This window comes from Chanodichthys erythropterus, chromosome 24, assembly GCF_024489055.1.
Source record: "Chanodichthys erythropterus isolate Z2021 chromosome 24, ASM2448905v1, whole genome shotgun sequence".
Lineage (NCBI taxonomy): Eukaryota > Metazoa > Chordata > Actinopteri > Cypriniformes > Xenocyprididae > Chanodichthys > Chanodichthys erythropterus.
The window spans coordinates 5,444,399-5,466,800 of record NC_090244.1 but is presented as its reverse complement, the minus strand read 5'-3'; the positions used below and the strand labels follow the sequence as shown (position 1 = coordinate 5,466,800).

The 22,402-nt window shown below is 38.4% G+C and overlaps 1 protein-coding gene across 1 annotated transcript in view; it reads right to left on the bottom strand.

Moving 5' to 3' along the window:
- Nucleotides 1-1,730: 1,730 nt before the first annotated feature.
- The window catches only part of cspg4 (chondroitin sulfate proteoglycan 4), a 66,544-nt gene continuing 45,872 nt past the window's right edge, over nucleotides 1,731-22,402 (bottom strand). Inside the window, exons 4-10 of the mRNA XM_067380295.1 lie at nucleotides 21,511-21,978; nucleotides 12,651-12,827; nucleotides 10,841-11,039; nucleotides 8,996-9,127; nucleotides 8,625-8,785; nucleotides 8,106-8,289; nucleotides 1,731-6,128 (exon numbers count right to left, since the gene is read on the bottom strand). Coding sequence (XP_067236396.1) covers nucleotides 4,318-6,128; nucleotides 8,106-8,289; nucleotides 8,625-8,785; nucleotides 8,996-9,127; nucleotides 10,841-11,039; nucleotides 12,651-12,827; nucleotides 21,511-21,978 — 3,132 coding nt within the window. The 3' untranslated portion in view covers nucleotides 1,731-4,317. The remainder of the gene's footprint in view (nucleotides 6,129-8,105; nucleotides 8,290-8,624; nucleotides 8,786-8,995; nucleotides 9,128-10,840; nucleotides 11,040-12,650; nucleotides 12,828-21,510; nucleotides 21,979-22,402) is intronic.

Here is a 22,402-nt window from a genome sequence, read left to right as displayed (position 1 = left end):
GGACTTTTCGCATACTGTTTTTTGCATACTGTATAGTAGAGAAGTATTCGAGTGCAGCTTTGGTCTTGGATGCCCGAAATAGCTGCCCGGAGGTGTTCCAAATATGGCCGCCGAGTGAACAGACTTTCCTTGAAAGGGACTTTGCTTCCGTGTCTACGTCCGAATGCTGGTTCAAGATTGGGTGAAGCTGATCACGTGAGCAGGACGCATGCGTGTGATGCTGACACAGGAGCCAGCCAATAATGAGTCGCCGTTCTGACATAAAAGTGCTGGACGTAAACATAACGTATGAGAATGACACAGAAGAGAAGATATTGTTGAATAAAGTTATTTTTGTTTTTGCGCACAAAATGTATTCTCGTCACTTCATAACATTAAGGTTGAACCACTGGAGTCATGTCGACTGTTTTAACAATGTCTTTAGTACCTTTCTGGACCTTGGACCTTGGACCTGGACCATAGCCTATACCTCTTTAGGTTTCATCAAAAATATCTTAATTTGTGTTCTGAAGATGAACGAAGGTCTTACAGGTGTGGAACTACATGAGGGTGAGTAATTAATGAATTTTCATTTTTGGGTGAACTAACCCTTTAAATATATAAAATTGTGACATTTAAAAGTGCATTTATTTTATATTAAAATGTTTAACAAATATGTGGATGCATAATTCCAAAAAACAAAAGCAAATCCAAACAAAGACCTTTTTTTTTTTTTTTTCCACTTTTTATTTTATGTTGTTGGGACCATAACATATTACTTTTTTCTATAGGGACATAATGAAGTTCACAAACTTTTAAAAGAGCAAAAACTAAACTTAATATAGATGCTAAAAAATAAATTATAACACTGGAAATGAAAACTCTCACCCACAAATGTAATCTTTAAAGAGCTGGAGGAAAGTGCATTTTGATTCTCATGACAGGTTTTTGTGATTTGACATTATATATTTACAAGCAAACAGAATAATCCAAAAACACATAAATTGGGGTTGTACATGGTTTGGGTTTAAGGCTGACATATCCCCATAAATACCCAGAGAACAAACACCATTGATGACCTGAGTTTTCATGTGATCTCAATTCTGCTCTGCAGAAACACAGATATAAATGTCCTGAGAGGTCACAGATGGGATATCATAACCCCAGGATATGCAGTTAATACTAGCTTAATAAACAAAAGGGAAAATCAGATCAACAGTGATATAAATTCCATATGCAGTACCTTGGGAAACGATCGTTTCTCTCTATAATTACACTCAGGAATGACGAGGAGGAATTGGTCTATGATTATAAGGAACATCGCTATTTTCAGATAAGAAAAAATAGCCAAACAACCAACATCTAATTATACAGTTCAGCCAGTGAAAATCCCAATAATTAACTGCAATCCAAAGAGAACCAGTGATAATGGGCAGTCGTTTAAGGGATAGAAAATTAAAATTCTGTTTACTCATCTTCAGGTCGATCCAAACATGTAAAATTGAGCGAAATGGGTGTTTTTTACACCCAAAAAGTACCATAAAAGTATATTAATTAAATTTAAGTGACACAAAGTTTTGAAGAACTGTAAGGTTGTGTAAATTTATGACAGAATTAAATTTTTTTGGTGAATTATTATAATTTAATTTCTTTATTTCCTCATTTGCAATCACTGTATTTCTAATATATATATATATATATATATATATATATATATATATATATATATATATATATATATATATATATATATATATATATATATATAATTTCTACACCCTAGACATAATTTTGTAAAATGTGTATGTGCAGACATACTTTTACCCAAGCATGCAACTTACACATTTTCCTTTAAAAGTTGTGTGAACTGAACTCAGAAACAGCTCTGGAAAATAGTCGCCGCAGCCTGAGGAATAATGACCTCATATCTTCCCTGCAGCCAATCAGAACACTGCAGCGTGAATTCAGCCACTGCTGACTCGCTTCCTGTCCGTGGCTGCAGTTCTGGAGGAGAAAACTTTTACAGTTCTTCAGTGCCTGTAATCAGTGCAGTGGATGAAAGCATTTACGGACAAAACAAATACAACAAACCGAGTAGAAAAGATAGATTTATAGAAAAATAACTAAAAGCATTTGTTTTACTCGCATGACTGATATGAGGATTAGTAAATGTGAATTCTCTTGATCCATCAAATTTTGAGAAAAGTGAGAATATAACATAACATGGCTTATTTAAGCAGGCATGATATGATTTCAAAGTGGCACTAGCACCATAATCTGACAGAACTAAAGATTTAATTTGTCCACCTGCCATACTAGCCTTTTTTTGACCACACTATGACTGCATTGTAATACTCCGCCTGACCTGTAGAGGACAGCACAAAGCTGTGACATCTGTGATTTCGCTGCTCTGAAGTACAAAGAATAAGTAGCTTAGACAGCTAAACACTTTCAAATGAGTTGTACAAACATTCTGACTGTTGTTGTTTCCATCTTTATCATCTGCAGTTTTCCCTACATCTTTGGCTGGTTCTTTACAACAAGCCACAGCACATCTCTGAGTGTTGAAACATAGTGCACCCATCAATATTTCCCTCAAAATTGCGCTAATGTTGAAATTGACATCATGCCAAAGCATACTTTGAGCTTAATTAAGAATATTATGATTATTATGCTGTCAGTTACCAAAGAAAAAAAGTTCTTAATAAGCACTTGCAATGGGAGTCTATAGGATAATGAATTCCAAAGGGTTTAAAATCTGAAATTTGCTGCTTGATTTTTTTGTTAAGCTACTTATATTTAGAGTTATTTCCCCCAAAAATGAGAACAAATCTCTAGCGGAAGCTCAAACGTGCTGCGTAACATGAGAATTAATCTCATTGGTTCTTCCAGAAGCTCAAATGTGATGCGTAGAGGCGGTAGACATTTGTGCATCCAGGAACAGGATTGAGAAAAACTGGTCTAAATCATGCTTTTCAAGCTGGGACTACGTTTCTAACAGATGAATTCACCTAGTTTACAGGCTTTACACGGTCATAACTGGTTTAAATTTTGGATAACATTTCACAGACAAGATTAGTAAGTAATTTTTACATAGCAGTCTCATGTAGAATGCTGAAATCTTGTTTCTGTGTGCTGCATAGACTTCCACTATAAGTGCATGACTTTTTGTTATTTTCTCAGGTAATCAGCATCATGTAACAAATGCTGTTGACAGAGCTTAACTTGTATTGAACTCAGAATATTCCTTGAAGCAAGTGATCACAAAGGTGCCAAATTGTCAGAGCAATTTTAAATTGCACAATGTGTCACAAAAGAAAACAGGTTACTGGGAAAAACGCACATATATTGATCAGTGTTTAAAAGCAACACAAACACAAAACATAAACGTAAATAACACTGAAAAATAAGATCTTAACCAATTTACTGCCTAAACATACATACAATGGATTGTTCAAACATATGCTATGTTCTTGTCCAAAAGTACCTTAAAAGTTTGTTAATTCAGCCTCAGCTGAAAAATGACTATTAGACCATCAGCACACACACAGATCTGGTTGTGCCCTCTTAACACCTGATATTAAGATGCGTTTTGGTCGATCGGATCGCAAGTGGACGAGGGAGACACATACCTGTTTACACCTGGTATTTTAATCAATCCACTTTCAACCAGTTCTTCAAGGGGAGGGTCTATGAGTGCTTAAATGTATGTTTTTTTTTTTCAGATCTTTTGACCTGATGGTCAAAATAAGCTTGCGCAATCTACATATGAACGCTCCCAGAGATGATGGAAAAACATACCGAGAGCATCAGCTTTCGTTTCTGCTCTGAAAGCCGCAAGACTACATCGAACACTGCGAGTGTGTTTTAGAAATCAGGAATGGTGAGAGAACATTGTGCTTGGTACATTTTTCATCTTTACACCAAACTTGGGTCTTCAGCCGACAAAGTTTAAAATCTGTCTGGCTAGCACACTTTTCATAAATAAGAAGTCAGTAGGCGGAGAGCAGGCGGTCTTTAGTGGGTGTTCGAATGCATGAGCGTTTACACTACAAAAGCAATCCGGTCGAATGCGTTTCCGACTACCTCTGGAAGTGGTCAAAAGCAGACTCAAAACGTTTTACACCCCATTTACACCTGCATTTAGTGTCGTCCACTTGTGATCTGATCAACCAAAATGCGTGTTAATACCAGGTTTAAACAGGGCCTTAGAAACCCTAAACTCAGACATGTGCTGAACTTTAATTCTTAAGCATCAATAATGGCAAGAAAACTGTATAACACTGACTGGAATGATTCAAGGCCTTGAAAACACAAGTGTCCGGTCGCCTCCCCATCTCAAACCCAGTACTGATTCTTTTTCAGTGCTGGGTTTGTTGTCCGACAGTGCTGTATTAACTCAGGATCTGCCCCTTTGGAGTCCACGTTTGACATGGGGATGTTGTTTGCAGGATCGGTTTTCCTAAAAGTCTCCTGATTCACTTCTCCATTCTTGGGCTTCGCTGCCACTGTTTGGACATTGTGCTTCCCAGTTTTGTTGCGTCGGACTAAGTAGTATGCCAGTAGTGCAGCCACGAGCATGAGTAGGAGGATGGCAAGGATGGGAATAAGGATAGCCCACAGCGTGTTCCGTCTAGACACCACAGGAGTGGCTCCAGTGCTGCCAGGAGCCACGTCGCCATCTCCTCTCCACCTGGGCTCGGGTTGACCTGCCTCACTCTTGTCGGAAACGGACACCGCTGGAACTTTGAGCAGTGTGGCGCCATAAACTCTAGAAGGGTCGTAAGGAACAACGTGGAAGGGCAAGACGCATTCTGCAGGAGGAACGCCGTGCGCCTTTAGGAGGAAGCGTGCTTCATCTTGACTTTGACTTCCAACGTTTTGACCCGCAGTTGTGTTTAAGATCTCCAAAGCTACCCGTCCTTCATCCAGGTCTCGTTGGGTGAAGGAGCTCACTGGTTGGCCATCATCCGGCCCACCCCTCTTGATGAACCGAGCTCCTTGAGGTTGTTGGATCATGCTGAAGGTTGGAGATGTTCTGGTCTTGTTGGCCAGAGGTGTTGCATCCAACAACTTCCTGTCTACAAGTACAATAGCACCTCTGGGGAGCACGGGATTCTGGGCCACCTTCGCCAGTGGTTTCACAGTAATGTTGAGGACTGAGGACACGTTCGCTGCCCTGCTTCGGGCCACAAAGGCCACGCTATCTCTCGGTGAGGTGGACTTCACAAAACGGACGCTTACTCTTCCCTGTTTAATCTGCTTCTGTGTAAAAGCTGAGGTCGGCTGTCTGTCCACCATTACAGCTGCGTACTTTGGGACGTTGGTGATCTTATAGAGTACCTCCTCCTCAACGGGACCCCCAGTGGAGGTGTTCAGCATGTCCTCGGTGATCAGTGTCTCATCGTCTCCCTGCTTTACGTGGATCTCTGGAGCTTTGTTCAGTATTAGAGACCTGGCCAGGATTCCAATATGCAGTGTGTACGGGTCCGTTTGGTGTTTCCCGTCAGATACTATAAATTCCATGAAGCCATCAGACAGACTTCCATCACTGACGAAAGCAACCCGCCCAGTGTTGATGTCTTCCTGGCTGAACTGGTTGATTCGGTCTCCATTGTCAGTGTAGATGAGATATCCATTAGCTGGGCTCTTGGAGATGGTGAATCGGACCTCGTCTGGTGTGCTGTCCTGGTCGACCGTGTTGAGGTAGTTTTTGGAGATGATGGTCGTGGAACCCTGTAGTGCTTCTAATAGCAGGTCCAAGCTTGCGAGTTCTGGTGGGTTCGAGTCTCGCCGTCTGATGGAGATCAGGAAGATCTCCTCCAGAACCACGGCACCGGGTTGAACTTGCGGGGTTCGGCCACTGGGGTTCAGATGGACACGGAAAGAGAAGCTATCAGAAGATGCTCCGGAGTCATCATGATAGTACTCCAGATCACCACGTGCCACATCGTCCTGCAGGAAATGGGGAGCGTCACGGGGCAGGTCAGACCCTCCAAGAGTGAGTCGTCCATGAACGGGGAACCGACGAACTTCGTAGACGATGTCCTGCCCCTTCCGCTTCTGCTCAGGCAAACTGGCAAGCAGGTTAGAGGCATCCAGAACAGATTTGTCGATCACTTTAGACTGCCCCTGCACCACGGACACACCTGCAATACATTAAGAAAATACCAAAGGCAAAGAATTAAAGGATTAGTTCACTCCAGAATTAAAATTTCCTGATAATTTATTCACCCCCCCATGTCATCCAGGAAGTTCATGTCTTTCTTTCTTCAGTAGAAAATAAATTAAAGGTCCCGTTCTTCGTGATCGAATGTTTCAAACTTTAGTTTGTGTGTAATGTTGTTGTGAGAGTATAAATAAAATCTGTAAAATTTTAAAGCTCAAAGTTCAATGCCAAGCGAGATATTTTATTTAACAGAAGTCGCCTTACATCGAACGGCCAGTTTGGACTACATCCCTCTACTTCCTTCTGTAATGACGTCACTAAAACAGTTTTTTGACTAACCTCCGCCCACAGGAATACACAAAAAAGGGGGCGTGGTCTTGTTGCGCTCCCACGGAGAAGAGCAAGAGTTGTGTTTGTAGAGTGTATTTGTCACCATGTCGTCGAAACGCTGTTATTTTCATCCCGCAGTCCAATCACCTTTGTTTGGCCTTCCAAGGGACGCTGTACTTAGAGCTCAATGGTTACAATTTATGTTTAACTCGGTTCCCGAAAATTATAATTGTGGTATCCTTACTGCAATAGTTAATGTTGGACTGCAGTGCACATAATGGCCACAAGAGGGGACTATGTTTATGTATATGGCTGTTTTCTGTATGAGGTACTCTTCTGAGTGAGTGCTAACGTTGTAAATTTTCTGTCGCTGCTTGTGGAGATTAAAGAATTCAGTCTCTCGGGAATTATTGTCTTTTGTGTTAATTCGGCACAACACCACTATAATCCACATGTAAAACTATGTGCAGCACACGTTATGGTAAGAGGCGTGACCTTTCCGGGCAAGGAGCGCTAAGCTGCTGACGAATCACAACACAGGAACCGCTGGCACAATCAGAACTCGTTACGTATTTCTGAAGGAGGGACTTCATAGAACAAGGAAGTGATCAGCCTGTTTTTATGACAGTGGAAACAGCGGTATACAGAAAAGTAAATTATGTGAAAAATACTGTTTATAGTATGTTATATTGCACACTATAAACACAATCAAAGCTTCAAAAAAACCACGAAAAATGGGACATTTAAGCTTTTTGAGGAAAACATTCCAGGATGTTTCTCCATATAGTGAACTTCAACGGGGACTAACGGGTTGAAGGTCCAAACTGCAGTTTCAGTGGAGCTTCAAAGAGCTCTACACAATCCCAACCAAGGAATAAGGGTCTTATCTAGTGAAACGATCGGTAATTTTCTTTAAAAAAATACAAATTTATATACTTTTTAACCACATTCACTTTGTAATTACTGAGTCGGTACTTCCGCCTATGTCACGCCTATGTCAGTACTTCTGCCTTTCCAACGTGAAACTTTTTTTTTTTAAGAAAATGTACAATTGTTTCGCTAGATAAGACCCTTATTCCTCGTCTGGGATCATGTAAAACCCTTTGAAGCTGCACTGAAACTGTAATTTGGACCTTTAACCCGTTGGTCCCCGTTGAAGTCCACTTCAATGTTTTCCTCAAAAAAACTTGTTTATCTTCGACTGAAGAAAGAAAGACATGAACATCTTGGATGACATGGGGGTGAGTAAATTATCAGGAAATTTTTAATTCTGGAGAAAACTCCTTTAAATTAGATTTAAGTGTCAGAGCTGTGGTCTAGAGTTTAACATACAAAAGGGTCAAACTCCCCCCTACCTGTAATTTTCTAGTAACTTTTTCAAGACCTTGTTTAGCTTGCTTAGAGACAAATTGCAGCCTTTCAAAGTCAGATTTGAGGAACCCTGCCTTACAAGCTCCAACCATATTGACTCATGCAGAACATGCAAGTTTAAATGCAGCCTAAAATGTGTCCTAATCCTGTTTCCACCACATTTACCAATCATTCTCAGTATTCGTTTCACTTTTGTATCAAATGATAAAGGGTATCAGACCCCTACTCCCAAAAATTACATTTAATTGGCAGCTACCTTTGTTCTTCCAGAGTTGAGAAGAGACGTTTCGATTGGCTGCATAGTATGAGACAGTGACCGGCAGGCTGTGATGAAGCTCTGTTGCTGGAGGCGATGTGAGGGACAGCTCAACAGAATCTTTCAGGACCCAGAAGGGCTCAGGCGGCATCTGATGCTCATAATACACAGCACCTGCATCCAACTGAACACAGACAGCCACCAATTATAGCAATAAATGAATAGAGTTTTAGTTCTGAACTTGAAATAATTGCACACTTCATAAGTTTAGATTGAACAAGCAAAAGCCTGACCATAATGAGAGCATAATGCTGCCCTCTACTGTCTGCTAATAAGATCTACACAAACAATGATGCCCTCTTGTGGTCAATGATGGAATTACAATGGAATATTGACAGCATTTTGAGGGATTTACTACAATGCCAAAACAAAACTTTTTTTGGCAATATTATCTAAATCTAAAATTTTAGCTGTATGTGTTGCTGTTTTCCTCTGCAAGTATATGTTCACATTATTTACCTCAGTCTGTGTGAATTTGGTGATCTCTTCAAACTGTCCAAGTTGGTTAGGTTTGATTATTCGTCCCAAGCGAGAAGGTTTCACCAGAGAGTATGTGATTTCATCACCGTCTTCACTTGTTATAGCCCGCAAAATATTTCCACTGATCACCTGCCTGGTGCCTGACAAACATCATCAAACAAATCATATCACTTCAATGATTTTATACAGCTATAATTGACATAATTGATCTATTAGGTTGTTCCAGATAAGATCTGCCTTTCTGAAAATTTGTTTTACACAAAATTTTCTCTCAGGGCCAATAAAGATCATTCCATTGGCCCAAAGAGAGACAGGTATTTAGATCTAAGCTTGGGATGTGTGGAGCCCACCTGGGAAGACCATGAGTTCTCCCTCCGTTTCCATGGTGATGGTGAGCTGTCTTGCCTTGACAGCAAAGCGGTAGAGAGGTGAAGTGTGTTCTCCATCAGTCACGGTGAAGCTGAACCCACCCGATTCTGAGCCTGAGATCAGACACAAGCAATCATATTCACCACTACATCATGTTACACTCTTTCAATAGGCCTAAAGGTTCTTTAATGGCTCCTTGCAGCACATCATATTTATCAAAGTAACCTTTCCTTATCATGAACCATTTTGGGGGGTGGGTCATTGACGGATAAGGTTTTTAAAAGTGTAAAAAAAACATAATGGAGATATAATTAACTTTTGAAGTTTTATTAAGTGTTAACAATGAGATTCTGTGGTTTTTACAATCAATTAACACTGCTTTTGTCATTTTTTTACAATATGGACAAAATTTGTCACCAAAAAGTCATTTGGTTTAACCAAAATTTCAGTTTTACTGAATGACACTTTTGGTTATACCGAATGACGATATTTTCAAACAAATATCTAGCTAGGACAATTAAGTTTTTAAAAATGTTACAACATTTTCCATGTTTTATAGCGGTTGTACCGAATGACCTGATGTTTTGGGACATGCGTATGAGCAAGTGAAATTATGAATTTTTCATATAGTTAAAAGAGAGTTACTTTGCTTCATGACCATGTGGCCTTTGGAGGTGTCTGAATGATGTCACATCCTATCACATGATTCTGACCACATGACTTGATCCAAAATGGTCCCTTTTTATTGGTTACTCCGAAAGACATCAATGAAATTAATTTTTCCGGACATTCTTTCTCATAACAAACGACTTCTACACATAATTTTATTATAATTTTGCACTATGTTGATATATGATGTTATAAAATCATGCCTGAATAAAAAAATATATACATTTATTACATTTTAATCACTAATGAAATGGCTGTATTGGACGGTTAAACCAAATGACCTTTTGACACTTCAAAATCTTTAAAATACCTTTATATGTAGCAAAATATAATTAAAACCTTTTGGATTAGATAAAATGGATCTAGTTGTACTACCTTACATACTTTGGATGTCATATCTTTGTGTTTTTTGTTATTATTAAGGCCTTTGGACAAAAAAAAAGGTCTTAATGTCATGTCTTCAATGTATTGGTTTCTGGGGTCTTTAAATAAAAAGTTATTTGGTTGCGAATACTTTTTAGCATGCTGCTAATTTATATGATTTCTAATGTGTTCAAAGTTTTTTTTAACAAATTGCTATGCGGTTGTTAAGGTGTTCTGAAATGTTTTATCATGCTTTACTAGGCTATATGATTGCCAAGTTGTTTCGAGTTGTTTTTAACGTGTTATTATATGTGTGCCAAGGTGTTTGGTGTGGGTTTTAGCATTTTGCTATGCAGTTGCTAATGTTTTTTAATCATGCTGCTGCTGTATATGACTGTTAAAGTGTTCTGAGTTGATTTTAGCATGTTGTTGTGCAATTGCCAAGGTGTTTTTGATATGTTTCTAGAGTGTTCCAAATAGTTTTTTGCACATTTTAAGCATGTAAGCATTGCTATGTGTGTTTCTATGTGGCTGCTAAATCATTTTGAGTGGGTTTTATCTATGCATTTCTTTAAGGTGCTCTGGCTGGTTTTTAACATGTTACTATGGTGGTTGGGCCTTGAAAGTGGTGGTTAACACAATGCAATTGCTATGTGCTCTACATGATGTTCAGGCCCCAATCTCTTTTCTGGTCCATCCTCAGATAGCCTACTGGTATCTCTGTAGTAGCTAATATTTTATTCTGTTTTCAAAGGTTTAAAGGACTCAATTCAGAGAAATCCATTTCAACCCACCCTGAAGAATGAATAAAACCTCTCCATTATTAATCTGAGCCTGGGTGAAACTGTCCACACTGTCATGTGGAGACGCTTTAAAGGCAACAATCCCATTGCTGGGTATCTCGATTGAATACACCAACTCCTCTGGAGGGGTGTCCAGATCATCGCTGCTCAGCATATTGGATGTGATTTCAGACTCCTCGCCAACTAGGAGCTGAAAGGAGAGAGCACACACACAGACAAAGAGAGATAAACAAACCAATAAACATGATGGAACACCTAAACTGTTGTTTTCAGAGGTGTCTAACTGTCTGGAGTTGTTGGGATGTGAAAGAGGCAGTTATGTCTCCTCTGATGCTGCTCTAATGGATGTGTAATGGACAAGTTGCTGAAAGACATTCTTAAACGATCAAATTCAGCTGGGAGAGTGCAGGGCTGCCACACATCACCACACATTTATCTGTTCCTGCCTCCATCTACCGCTCTCCTGAGAGACCGAGCGTAGAAGAGGAAGGAAAAACTGGAATTGACTACATGGCGTAGTGCCCTGGAACAGAAAGGTCCACAAGTTCATTATCATTTAGTAATCTAGTTTCAACATAATGTGACCTTCAAGATTTAAGTGCATCTCCTTTCTTCCTGCGAGTGCTATATAATGGAAGATAATGCAGTCATTAACAGGGTAAATATTAGTCATACCAGATAACTGTGTGCACTGCCCCCTGGTGACCATTCAAAGACCTTTACACCATTTTCTGTGAAGCATGTGCATTGGCTTCCACTAGATGGTAGCACTAGACCAGAGTACAGTGCAACTAAAGTTTATAAGACAAATATCTCCCAAATTGGGCTGGAAATTGCTGTTTCTTCATACTCAATATTTAATAGATGTAACATGGACTAGAAGCTGCATGGCAAATCAAATACCAGCATGCTGTGCTGAGACCTGCTTTGATGGGAAACAGCAATCTTTCTCTCTGATTGGACTGGTGCGTCTGATATATTACTGTGTGTGCGTTTGTGTGGATGAATCTCACAAAAGTTTCATAGATACCATGAATTTAGTTTTTTCCACAGTATGGAGATGAAAATTAGTTTTTAAGTTTTTTACACTGAGAATTAATTTAATTTGTATCAAAATAAAACTATAATTGTAAACATCATAATATAAATAATTTTAATTTTTAAAATGCAAATGAGACTCGCATGTTAAGAATTTGGGGAAATGTGCTTAAAAAAAGTGCAATAAAAATATATTTCCTGCTTATAAAATACATTTAAATATAATTTTAATATCTATTATTTATATATTTTATACTTTTAAATCTATTTTTCTCTTTTGAATTTGGGGTGAAATATGATCCTATAATTTGTGAGATCACCCAATTGTGTTGACAATTTTGGAAAGAGATGGTCTGAATTTGGATCTTCTCTGTTATTATCATCAGTAACCACTGAAAATTGAGGTGTCCTGGATTAAAGCACGTCTGATTCAGAGACAGACCGAGAGAAAGCGCGAGCGAGTGAAAGTGAACTATCTGCATGTGGAAAAACACATATCATTATTTCACATTTTGCGGGAGTCAAGCGGCATCTCTGATTGGTCTGTTTTCCCTCCAGCCCAGAAGCTGAATTCTTGCCACCATCATGGTTTTCCAAAAATATGAGTTTCCAGGGTGACCAGAAACCACAGAAAGCATCGAGCAAGCAATGAATGACACTCTGTGTTCCAGCGGAGGGAGTCGCTCTGAATTTTCCGACTACGTCTCCTTTCTAGAAGCTTCTTTAAAGTTTAAAATGGGGAAAATGGACTGATTTGGTGTACCTCCAGTCCAGTGTTGCGTTTGATGCGAGGCGGTTCGTCGTTCACAGGGACGACGGTGATGCCGACTATCAGAGATGCACTCCGGCGGGTGATTTCAAAAGCAGACGCCGTGAGAGTGAAACTGTCCTCTGTGGTCTCACTGCTGTCGTGGTGGTAGTACACCTGTCCCTGTTGTACCTGAGGACACACACGACATACACAACAGATATCAGAAATCCAAACACACACACACACCTAATCCTTTTTCTGACCACTGGGGCATTTCAGGTTTTTACAGTGGCTTTATTTTGCCATTTTCCAAGTGAAAGGACAATGATAACAGCTTTTTAAAATTCTGTAGATATAGTTTCCCTCCAAAAAGATAAAACAAACAAGGGATAGTTCAGCCAAAATTGAAAATTCTCATTTACTCACCTTCATGCCATCCCTAATGTATATGATTTCTTTCTTCAGATAAACACACATTTTTAGGAAAATAATCCATCTCTGTGAGCCCATTTAATGCAAGTGAATGGGTGCTGCTTGTTTGATGGTTCAAAAACCCCACACAGCAATCGTGACTGGAATCCATATGACCCCAGTGGATGAATCAATGTCTTTTGAAGTCAAGCAATAGGTGCATGTCAGAAAAATACTAATATTTATACGGTGGTCCTCTGTGCTTCCGTGTTACTTCTCAAACAAACTTATGTTTATGTCAAGCTGAACTTGTGAACGTGCCTAGGGCAGCTGGCTGGAAACAACGGTTTATAGTTAGAAGAGTTTATATTTATACTTATAAGTGTTAGCAGATATTAAACATACAGTCCACTAATACTCTAAGGAGAGTTAGTTGACATGTAGTTGCAAAGTTACTTGTAGTCGGTATAATGTCTGTTGAGGAGCATCAATAAAAAATGTTAGCAGATATTAAGCAGACAGTCTACTAATATTCTACTGAGTTAGTTGACATGTAGTTGCAAAATTTCCTGTAGTGAGAATGTCTGTTACGGGGTCCTTCAAAATAAAGTGTTGGCAGATTTTAAGTAGACAGTCTACTAATACTCTAATGAGAGTCAATTGACATGTAGTTACAAAGATACTTGTAGTGAGAATGTCTGTTGAAGGGGACCATCAAAATAAAGTGTTAGAAGATATTAAACAGACAGTTTTCTAATACTCTAATGAGAGTTAGTTGACATGTAGTTGTAAAGTTACTTGTAGTCAGTAGAATGTCTGTTGGGGAACCATCAAAATAAAGTGCTGACAGATATTAAACAGTCTACTAATATTCTAATGAGTTAGTTGACATGTAGTTGCATTTGTAGTGAGTATGTCTGTTGGGGGACCACTTATATAAAGTGTTAGCAGATATTAAACAGTCTACTAATATTCTACTGAGTTAGTTGACATGTAGTTGCAAAGTTACTTGTAGTGAGAATGTCTGTTACAGGGGTCCTTCAAAATAAAGTGTTGGCAGGATTTAAGTAGACAGTCTACTAATACTCTAATGAGAGTTAATTGACATGTAGTTGCAAAGTTACTTGTAGTCGGTAGAATGTCTGTTGAGGAGCATCAAAATAAAGTGTTAGCAAATATATAACAGACAGTTTTCTAATACTCTAATAAGAGTTAGTTGACATGTAGTTGCAAAGTTACTTGTAGTCAGTAGAATGTCTGTTGGGGAACCATCAAAATAAAGTGCTGACAGATATTAAACAGTCTTCTAATATTCTACTACTGAGTTAGTTGACATGTAGTTGCAAAGTTTCAACATGGTTGTGAATAATAAAGCTGTTCTTCCATGCAGACAGCAAACAAGCCGTTTCTCAGTTGTTTTCATCACATAATTAAATGTACATCCGTCACACAAACTGGATTTAAACTGGACTATGTGGGTGGTCAGATGCACTTTTTAAACAAAACGCAGATTTAGTCAAACAAACATAAGGCAAAACTCCAGGCAGTCCCACAGCTGTGAGTGTGTCTTGTGAAATTGAAGTATGTTAGTGTGTCCGGCGCAGGAGGTCAGACGTCTGCCGTTTGTCATATGCTGTACAGATTTCAACCCACTCCAGATGATCACAACCTAAAGGCATATAAACTGTACGAACACCTTAACAATTACACTTCCATGACCATGAGCACTCACATTTTCTTTAGAAAACATACAAATATAGCTGCATTTGATGTTTTTTGTCATATTTTCATCAGTACGAGCACCACAGCTCAAAGCGTCAGAGTTAGGGTTCGCCATAGCTAACGCTAACAGAATTTTTAGCCAAGAAAAGCTGTGGTTCACTCTTTCTGCCATCGTTAAGTCTGCAAAGTCTCATGTTTGTCAGGAAATCCATAAGGAAATCCATAACTGTATACAGAAGATGTAATTTGTAATAAAGGTTAAATGTTTTGATGTTTTCTTCAAAATGTCTTATTTTATGTTCCTCAGAAGAAAGAAAGACCTACAGGTTTGGAAGGAGGGTGAGTAAATTATGACAGAATTCTAATTTTTAGGTGGACTATCGCTTTAATATTATTAATATTAATTTCAGTTTGATTAGATATTTCAACTGGAAAACAAGAACTTCGTAAGAAGCCATTATTGCATTGTATGGCACAATGTGTCACAGCATGTATGCTAACCGTTAACTCACAAGCTCTGAAAAAACAGAAGCTTTTGTAGAGAATAGCTGAGCTTCATTTAGTTTCTGTCGCTGTTTGGTCAGTAAATCATTGTGTTTGCCAGGAAATCAATACTGTTAGCGACTGCTTACAGAAGATGTCAATTTTCTAACACTGGTGAAATGTTTCAGGTAACACATTAGTGGCTGAGAATCTTTGTTTATTTTCTGTTTGACCTTTTTGCCATTTTATTAATAATATAGTAGAGAAAGGACAGGAAATGAGAGGGAAAAGTGGGAACAAAAGAAACGGCAAACGTCACGACTCGCCTGAATACCACAGCCCATTGTTTCTAAGTGTGTGTGCGCGCTAATGCTAATCATATCTTTTATTGTTGACATCGAACTCTACTTACGGTTGAGAAGCAAATTCATCCGCCACTTGGTGGAATTAAGTCAAAAAGGTCACAGATGTCAACATGGACAGGTTTGTGACATAACATCCTCTAAATAATCCTTGATAATGCTAATATTAATGAGATTAAAGGATTAGTTCACTTTCAAATAGAAATTTCCTGATAATTTACTCACCCCCATGTCATCCAAGATTTTCATGTATTTCTTTCTTCAGTTGTAAAGAAATTAAGGTTTTTGATGAAAACTTTCCAGGATTGTTCTCCTTATAGTGGACTTCAATGGGCACCAAACGGTTGAAGGTCAAAATTACAGTTTCAGTGCAGCTTCAAAGAGATTTAAACGATACCAGATGAGGAATAAGAGTCTTATCTAGCGAAACAATCGGTCATTTTCGAATTTTTTTTTTAATGTATATGCTTTATAAACAAATGATTGCCTTCCAAGTGCTTCCGCCAAAACCGGATAGGGAAGGTGTAGGACATACGTACAGCGTAAACTTTTTGAAGAATATGGAAATGCGGTTTTGGCGGAAGCACTTTCTTTATATAAAGCATATAAATTTACTTTTTTTTTTTCTAAATTACCAATTGTTTCTCTAGATAAGACTCTTATTCTTCGTCTGGTATCATTTAAAGCCCTTTGAAGCTGTACTGAAACTGTAATTTTTACCTTGAACAGTTTGGAGTCCATTGAAGTCCACTATATGGAAAAAATCCTGGAATGTTTTCATCAAAAACCTTAATTTCTTTTTGACTGAACATCTTGGATGACATGGGAGTGAGTAAATTATCAGGAAAATTTTATTTAAAAGTGAACTAATCCTTTAATGTTAATGTTAATAATATTAAAGCGATATTCCACCAAAAAAATGAAAATTCTGTCATCATTTACTCACCCTCATGTCGTTTCAAACCTGACTTTCTTTTTTTCTGTAGAACTTAAATTGATGGTTACTAAACAGTTTTGGTGAACAAAAAATACAACGGAAGTCAATGGGAACTGAAATGGCAACATTCTTCAAAACATCTTCTTTTATGTTCCACAGAAGAAAGAAAGTCATACAGGTTTGGAACGACAATTTTGCCACTCGTTATCCAATGTAAACTCAAAGTCCTCAAGGCCAATGAATGAAGCAAAGAAAAGCTGTATTTCTTAAGAAACTGATAGCAGAAGAAAAATGTATTCCAGATTGTTTCGCCGTGAGATGCTAATATTCTTCCTCTCTCTTTCTTTTTGAAGCCCTGAGCTGTTTTTGAGATGTTTTCATCTCAGCACGTCATGAATGTTTGCTACTACGCTGCACCGTAAGCTATCATTACAATCTGTCCCCTGGTGTGGCAGCGGTGAGCGCCGGTACACAAACCAACCGCTGACTCCACAACACAGAATAAAGAAACTCCACATTCAGCCGATAATGAGCATGACGCAGACGTCTTTAATTTAGGAACAATTCCACTTTGGTTCCATTCCTGCGCAGTAGTTTCGCTCCATATGGAATGCATTAGTTTTGTTTCAGAAAGAATTGCATAACTGAAGAAAGGAAACATAGAGCGCAGTAGCGGTTAAACATTGTGTATTAAGATGTAGAGTGGAGCGGCTGCACACAATGAAGTTATTCTGACAGCTGGACTAAAGCCACCACAAGACATTGATGCTGAACTTCAAATTCAATCTGTCCTCCATCTGTGATCTCTCTCTATCTCTCTCTCTTATCCTGTCCCTCTCTCTCTCTGATCTGAGAGCTATGTTCGCTGCATAAGATATCTGTCAATCTTACACCACTCATGTCCTGCTGCGTCTCAATCGCTGAAAGGAATATTCAGTGTTATTTTCAACTTTAGACCTTCAAAATGTCAACACTGCTGTTTTCAATAACAGAAAAAGCATATGTGACCTGCTTTGTCATTTTGAGTCCCTTAGTTTTTGACAGAAAAATCAAAGTCAAAGTCAAACCATTGTGTAGATTTAATTATTTAAATATTGTCTGTCATAAAACCTTTTTTTTTTTTTGGGAAAATGGCCTCTAAAAATGTGCTAATATACTTTATATATTTTGTCATTTTGCTTTTTAAGTAAATATATCTTAATGTAAAGGTGCCCTAATGTTTTTTCAAAAGATGTAATATAAGTCTAAGGTGTCCCCTGAATGTGTCTGTGAAGTTTCAGCTCAAAATACCCCATAGATTTTTTTTAATTATTTTTTTTAACTGCCTATTTTGGGGCATCATTAAATATGCGCCGATTCAGGCTGCGGCCCCTTTAAATCACGCGCTCCCTGCCCCCGGAGCTCTCCACTATAAAACGGTGCATAAAAAAAGTTCACACAGCTAATATAACCCTTAAATGGATCTTTACAAAATGTTCGTCATGCATGCGGCATGCATACTTCGGGTCATGTGAGTATAGTATTTATTTTGATGTTTACATTTGATTCTGAATGAGTTTGATAGTGCTTCGTGGCTAAAGCTAACACACTGTTGGAGAGATTTATAAAGAATGAAGTTGTGTTTATGAATTATACAGACTGCAAGTGTTTAATAATGAAAACAGCGACAGTCTTGTCTCCGTGAATACAGTAAGAAACGATGGTAACTTTAAACACATTTAACAGTACATTAGCAACATGCTAACGAAACATTTAGAAAGACAATTTACAAATATCACTAAAAATATCAAGATATCATGAATCATGTCAGTTATTATTGCTCCATCTGCCATTTTTCACTATTGTTCTTGCTTGCTTACCTAGTCTGATGATTCAGCTGTGCACAGATCCAGACGTTAATACTGGCTGCCCTTGTGTAATGCCTTGATCATGAGCTGGCATATGCAAATATTGGGGGCGTACATATTAATGATCCCGACTGTTACGTAACAGTCGGTGTTATGTTGAGATTCGCCTGTTTTCCAGAGGTCTTTTAAACAAATGAGATTTATATAAGAAGGAGGAAACAATGGAGTTTGAGACTCACTGTATGTCATTTCCATGTACTGAACTCTTATTCAACTATGCCAAGATAAATTCAATTTTAAATTCTAGGGCACCTTTAATGTAAGAATGTTTACTGAAAAGCAAGTCAAAAATGCTGACTTTTTTGCAGCGTACAAGCTGTTTTATTGACGTTTACCACAGTATGATATGATCTTTCAATAAATCCTGTGATGTTCCTGCTATAACCTGTAGTGAAGATGCTAATCTCTCACACATTAAATTATTTCAACTATATGCAGATAAAACTGACACTATGATGTCACAGAAATTGAGCTTGAAGTTGAAAATAATCCAGAAAGTTCATCTGTTCTGGCTGAATAGCTTCTGAGTTAACCTGATCTCTGTTCTCAATGTAGCGTGCCTGGCGGCGCGGTGTAAATGCTTTATTTTGCGGGATAAATGGACTAGTTTATTCTGGCCCGCGGCAGCAGGGAAGCGCAAGTCAGAATTTCCATCAAGTCAGAATGGCAGTCATAAGAGCAATGTCTAACCGCTCTCTCAAACAACAGCACACTCATTCTACCGCCAGTCTTTCCCTGTTCATTCTTTCCACTAGAAGACCTCTGGGCCAATCCGCTAGATATCATAACGCACAGTAGTTTCGGGGGGCCCAATGGAAACAAAAAGGGCTTAGACGAGACATAAAAGAGAGTGGGAGAAAGAGAAATTGTTTCTTTGAGCCTCTAAAACACAGCGAGCATCAGACATGCATGATCAAGGTCCACCACAATAGCTGTTATTCTGTGAACGACTTGTAATTAAGATGCAGAAAATGCTATTTTACGCATGACTGTTCCTCAACGATATGGCAAAATGCTACGCAGGGATCCTGGTAGTCTCCGAGAAATCATTACACAAGGCTGTTCGCCCTTTTAATTAAAGCCAATGACAGCTCCTCTGATTCCAGTGCAGCTCTTTTATCGTGAGAAGAATTAACTCTCATTGCAGACACAAAGTACAAACAAACTAAACAAACAAGCCTGTAATTATGGCATCATTAGTTGTTCCCACCGTTTCCTCTACAAATGAGAAGAGTTTACCCAAAAAATGAAAATTCTGTCATCATCTGCTCACCCTCATGTCGTGACTTTCTTCCTCCTGTGAAACTCGCAGCCATTTCCAAGCTGCTCGAGTAAACATTGAAAACAAAAGACCAAGGGCTGTCAAGGTCCAAAAAAGACATAAAAGGTCCATAAAAGTGGTCTTTACAACTCTCACACAACATTTCAAGTCTTTTGAAGTCATCAGATATAGCTCTATGTGAGGAAATGTCAGTTATTTATTGATGCTCTCCAGTGCAGCTCTTAAATCTCATTTGCATATGAGCATTTTCATTCTTGTCGCATCAGTATAGTCGAATATAGTATTATGCATCATTTGGACTGCTGTTAAGGAGATTTTATGTCCTTTTTGGATAAAACATCTCATGTTCATCTCATCATCTCATTTTTGTGTTCCATGGAAGAAAGAAAGTCAGAGACATGACAGATTTTTTTTGTTTTGTGTCAGTGTACTAAAATGACAAAAACTGAAATAAAATAAATGAAAGCTATATAGAAATATAAAGAACCCCCAAAAACTAATAAAAAATTGGTATTGCTTCATTTAGCAAGCATGTAACAATCTCATTCATAGATGGAAAAGACCATTTACAGCCAATACAGACAGTTAAAACTTTTTAACAGTTGTAGCGCCATCTATGGTCCAATCTCCATAAAAGTTGGCATGTTTCTTTAGAATCATATAGTGCATGTGCTCACCTATTTTCGTGAATTTTTGAGTTTTCGTTTAGGATTTATAGGCTTTTGAGTGTATTTTGCCACGGCCATTTATAAATTACGTTAAGTTATAGTTACACAAAAGGGTACAATTCAACTTTTTTTTTTTTTTTTTTTTGATAATTTTTGATCTAGAGAGTCCAGACGCTTGTACTGCACTGGTTTGTTTACTATCAGGCAAAAAACCTAGGGCAAGTTCGCAAAAGTGTGTTTTTTTACCTAATAACAAATATTTAATGAACAATTTGATTGATAGTAGTAGTTCTTGAGGCAAAGTTGTTCAACATGAGGAGATCTATCAAATGATATGAATATTGTGTGTATGTGTGAAACACCACGTGATTACAGGGACGTAAAAATTGTTAGCGCCACCTAGTGGCCGATTTCTTTTAAAATTCTTATAGACCTCTAGGACTATGAGTCGAACATGCCCACAGAGTTTTGTTCCTATCAGCCTCCATTAACCTTGTCTAATAGGTGCTCAAACTTCATTGGCCGATGGCAGTCATGTTTTCAAGATACTCAAATGTCCTCACAGACTATCATGCCCCCTTGGACCAAGACACTGCAAGCCAATTTTCAGTAGTTTTTTTACTGTGACCAAAGATTGCACTCATACATATGTGTACCAAGTTTAGTGAAAATATCTAATTTCGTTCAAGAATTACAGCCATTTTAGTAAATGTGGCTCCGCCCACTGAGAACGTTTTGGCACTATGTGCTTGCCTTGAACCCCTAATAAAAGTTAAAGGCACAATATGTAATTTTTCATATTCAGGGATTTATTAACATTACTGTAGTATGAAACAGGGTGGGGCTGAAAGGCGTTGGAGCAGAACGAGGCAGCTGGAGCGATTGCTAATGAAAGTTTCCATGGTTTCTACAAAATAAAACCTGAAATCAAGGGTAACGTGGGTAACAACAAAATATTAAACATTGTTCTAGTGGTTTTTGGTTATTTTAATCTAAAAAATCTTACATATTGTGCCTTTAATTAAACTTAAAATCTAAAATAATAAAAGCTATTTCAAAATATTAATAAATACTATAATTGTATATGTGTTGGCACTCACGTCCTCCCAGGAGAAGGTAATAAGTCTGTCCTCCTCCTCCAGATACTTGATATCTCCATGCTGAGGTGGTTCTTCGATAAAAAACTCGATGTTAATGGACCTGTAGTAGGGGTGTGTGATATTCAGAACCTCTTGGGTCAGCGCCACTGATCCACCCTCCCTCACGGTGAGGTTGACCACCTGGATGGGTATGATGCGTGGAACAATGTCCACCTGCACCTCCAGATCTTCTACGGTGGTGAAGCCATTACTGACGTCGGCTGTGAAGTGGTCCCGGCCCTGCAGGGAGGCAGAGACGTAAAGGATTCTACCCCGGTTTATGTCTTCCTGCGTGAAGGAATGAATGTAGTCCAGCACGGGTGATGCTGTGTCGTCCGAGTCATTGTTGAGTTTGACCACATGACCCAACCGTGGAAAGTCTTTGACGGAGTACACCATCTCTTTGGGCTGGATGTCTGTCTGCTCCACCTAAGAAGATGAAAAGAAGACCTTCAAACGAGTGCAGAACTTAGAAACTGGAAAAAGAAGCTGCTTGCATATCCCTACAGATGGTCTTTTAATAATAATAATAATGCATAATATTTCATTCACAACATACTGTACACTCTTTTACAAATGTATTTAAAAGGAGTTCATTTACTCACTGTCATGTCATTCCAAATCCAAACTGTTAAAGAATTTGTATTTGCATACATTTAAATATGGTACATCAAGATTCATCACACCATGTCAATAATGTTAGGTCATGAAACAAATGACATCTAATATCACTGCTGCAACTTAACTTGACATATCTGAACATATGGAAATAATATTCAAGAGCTATGTGTTGAAAAACACGGGGATGAGTAAAAGACTTTACATTTTTGGCTGAACTATCCCTTTAGGGTCA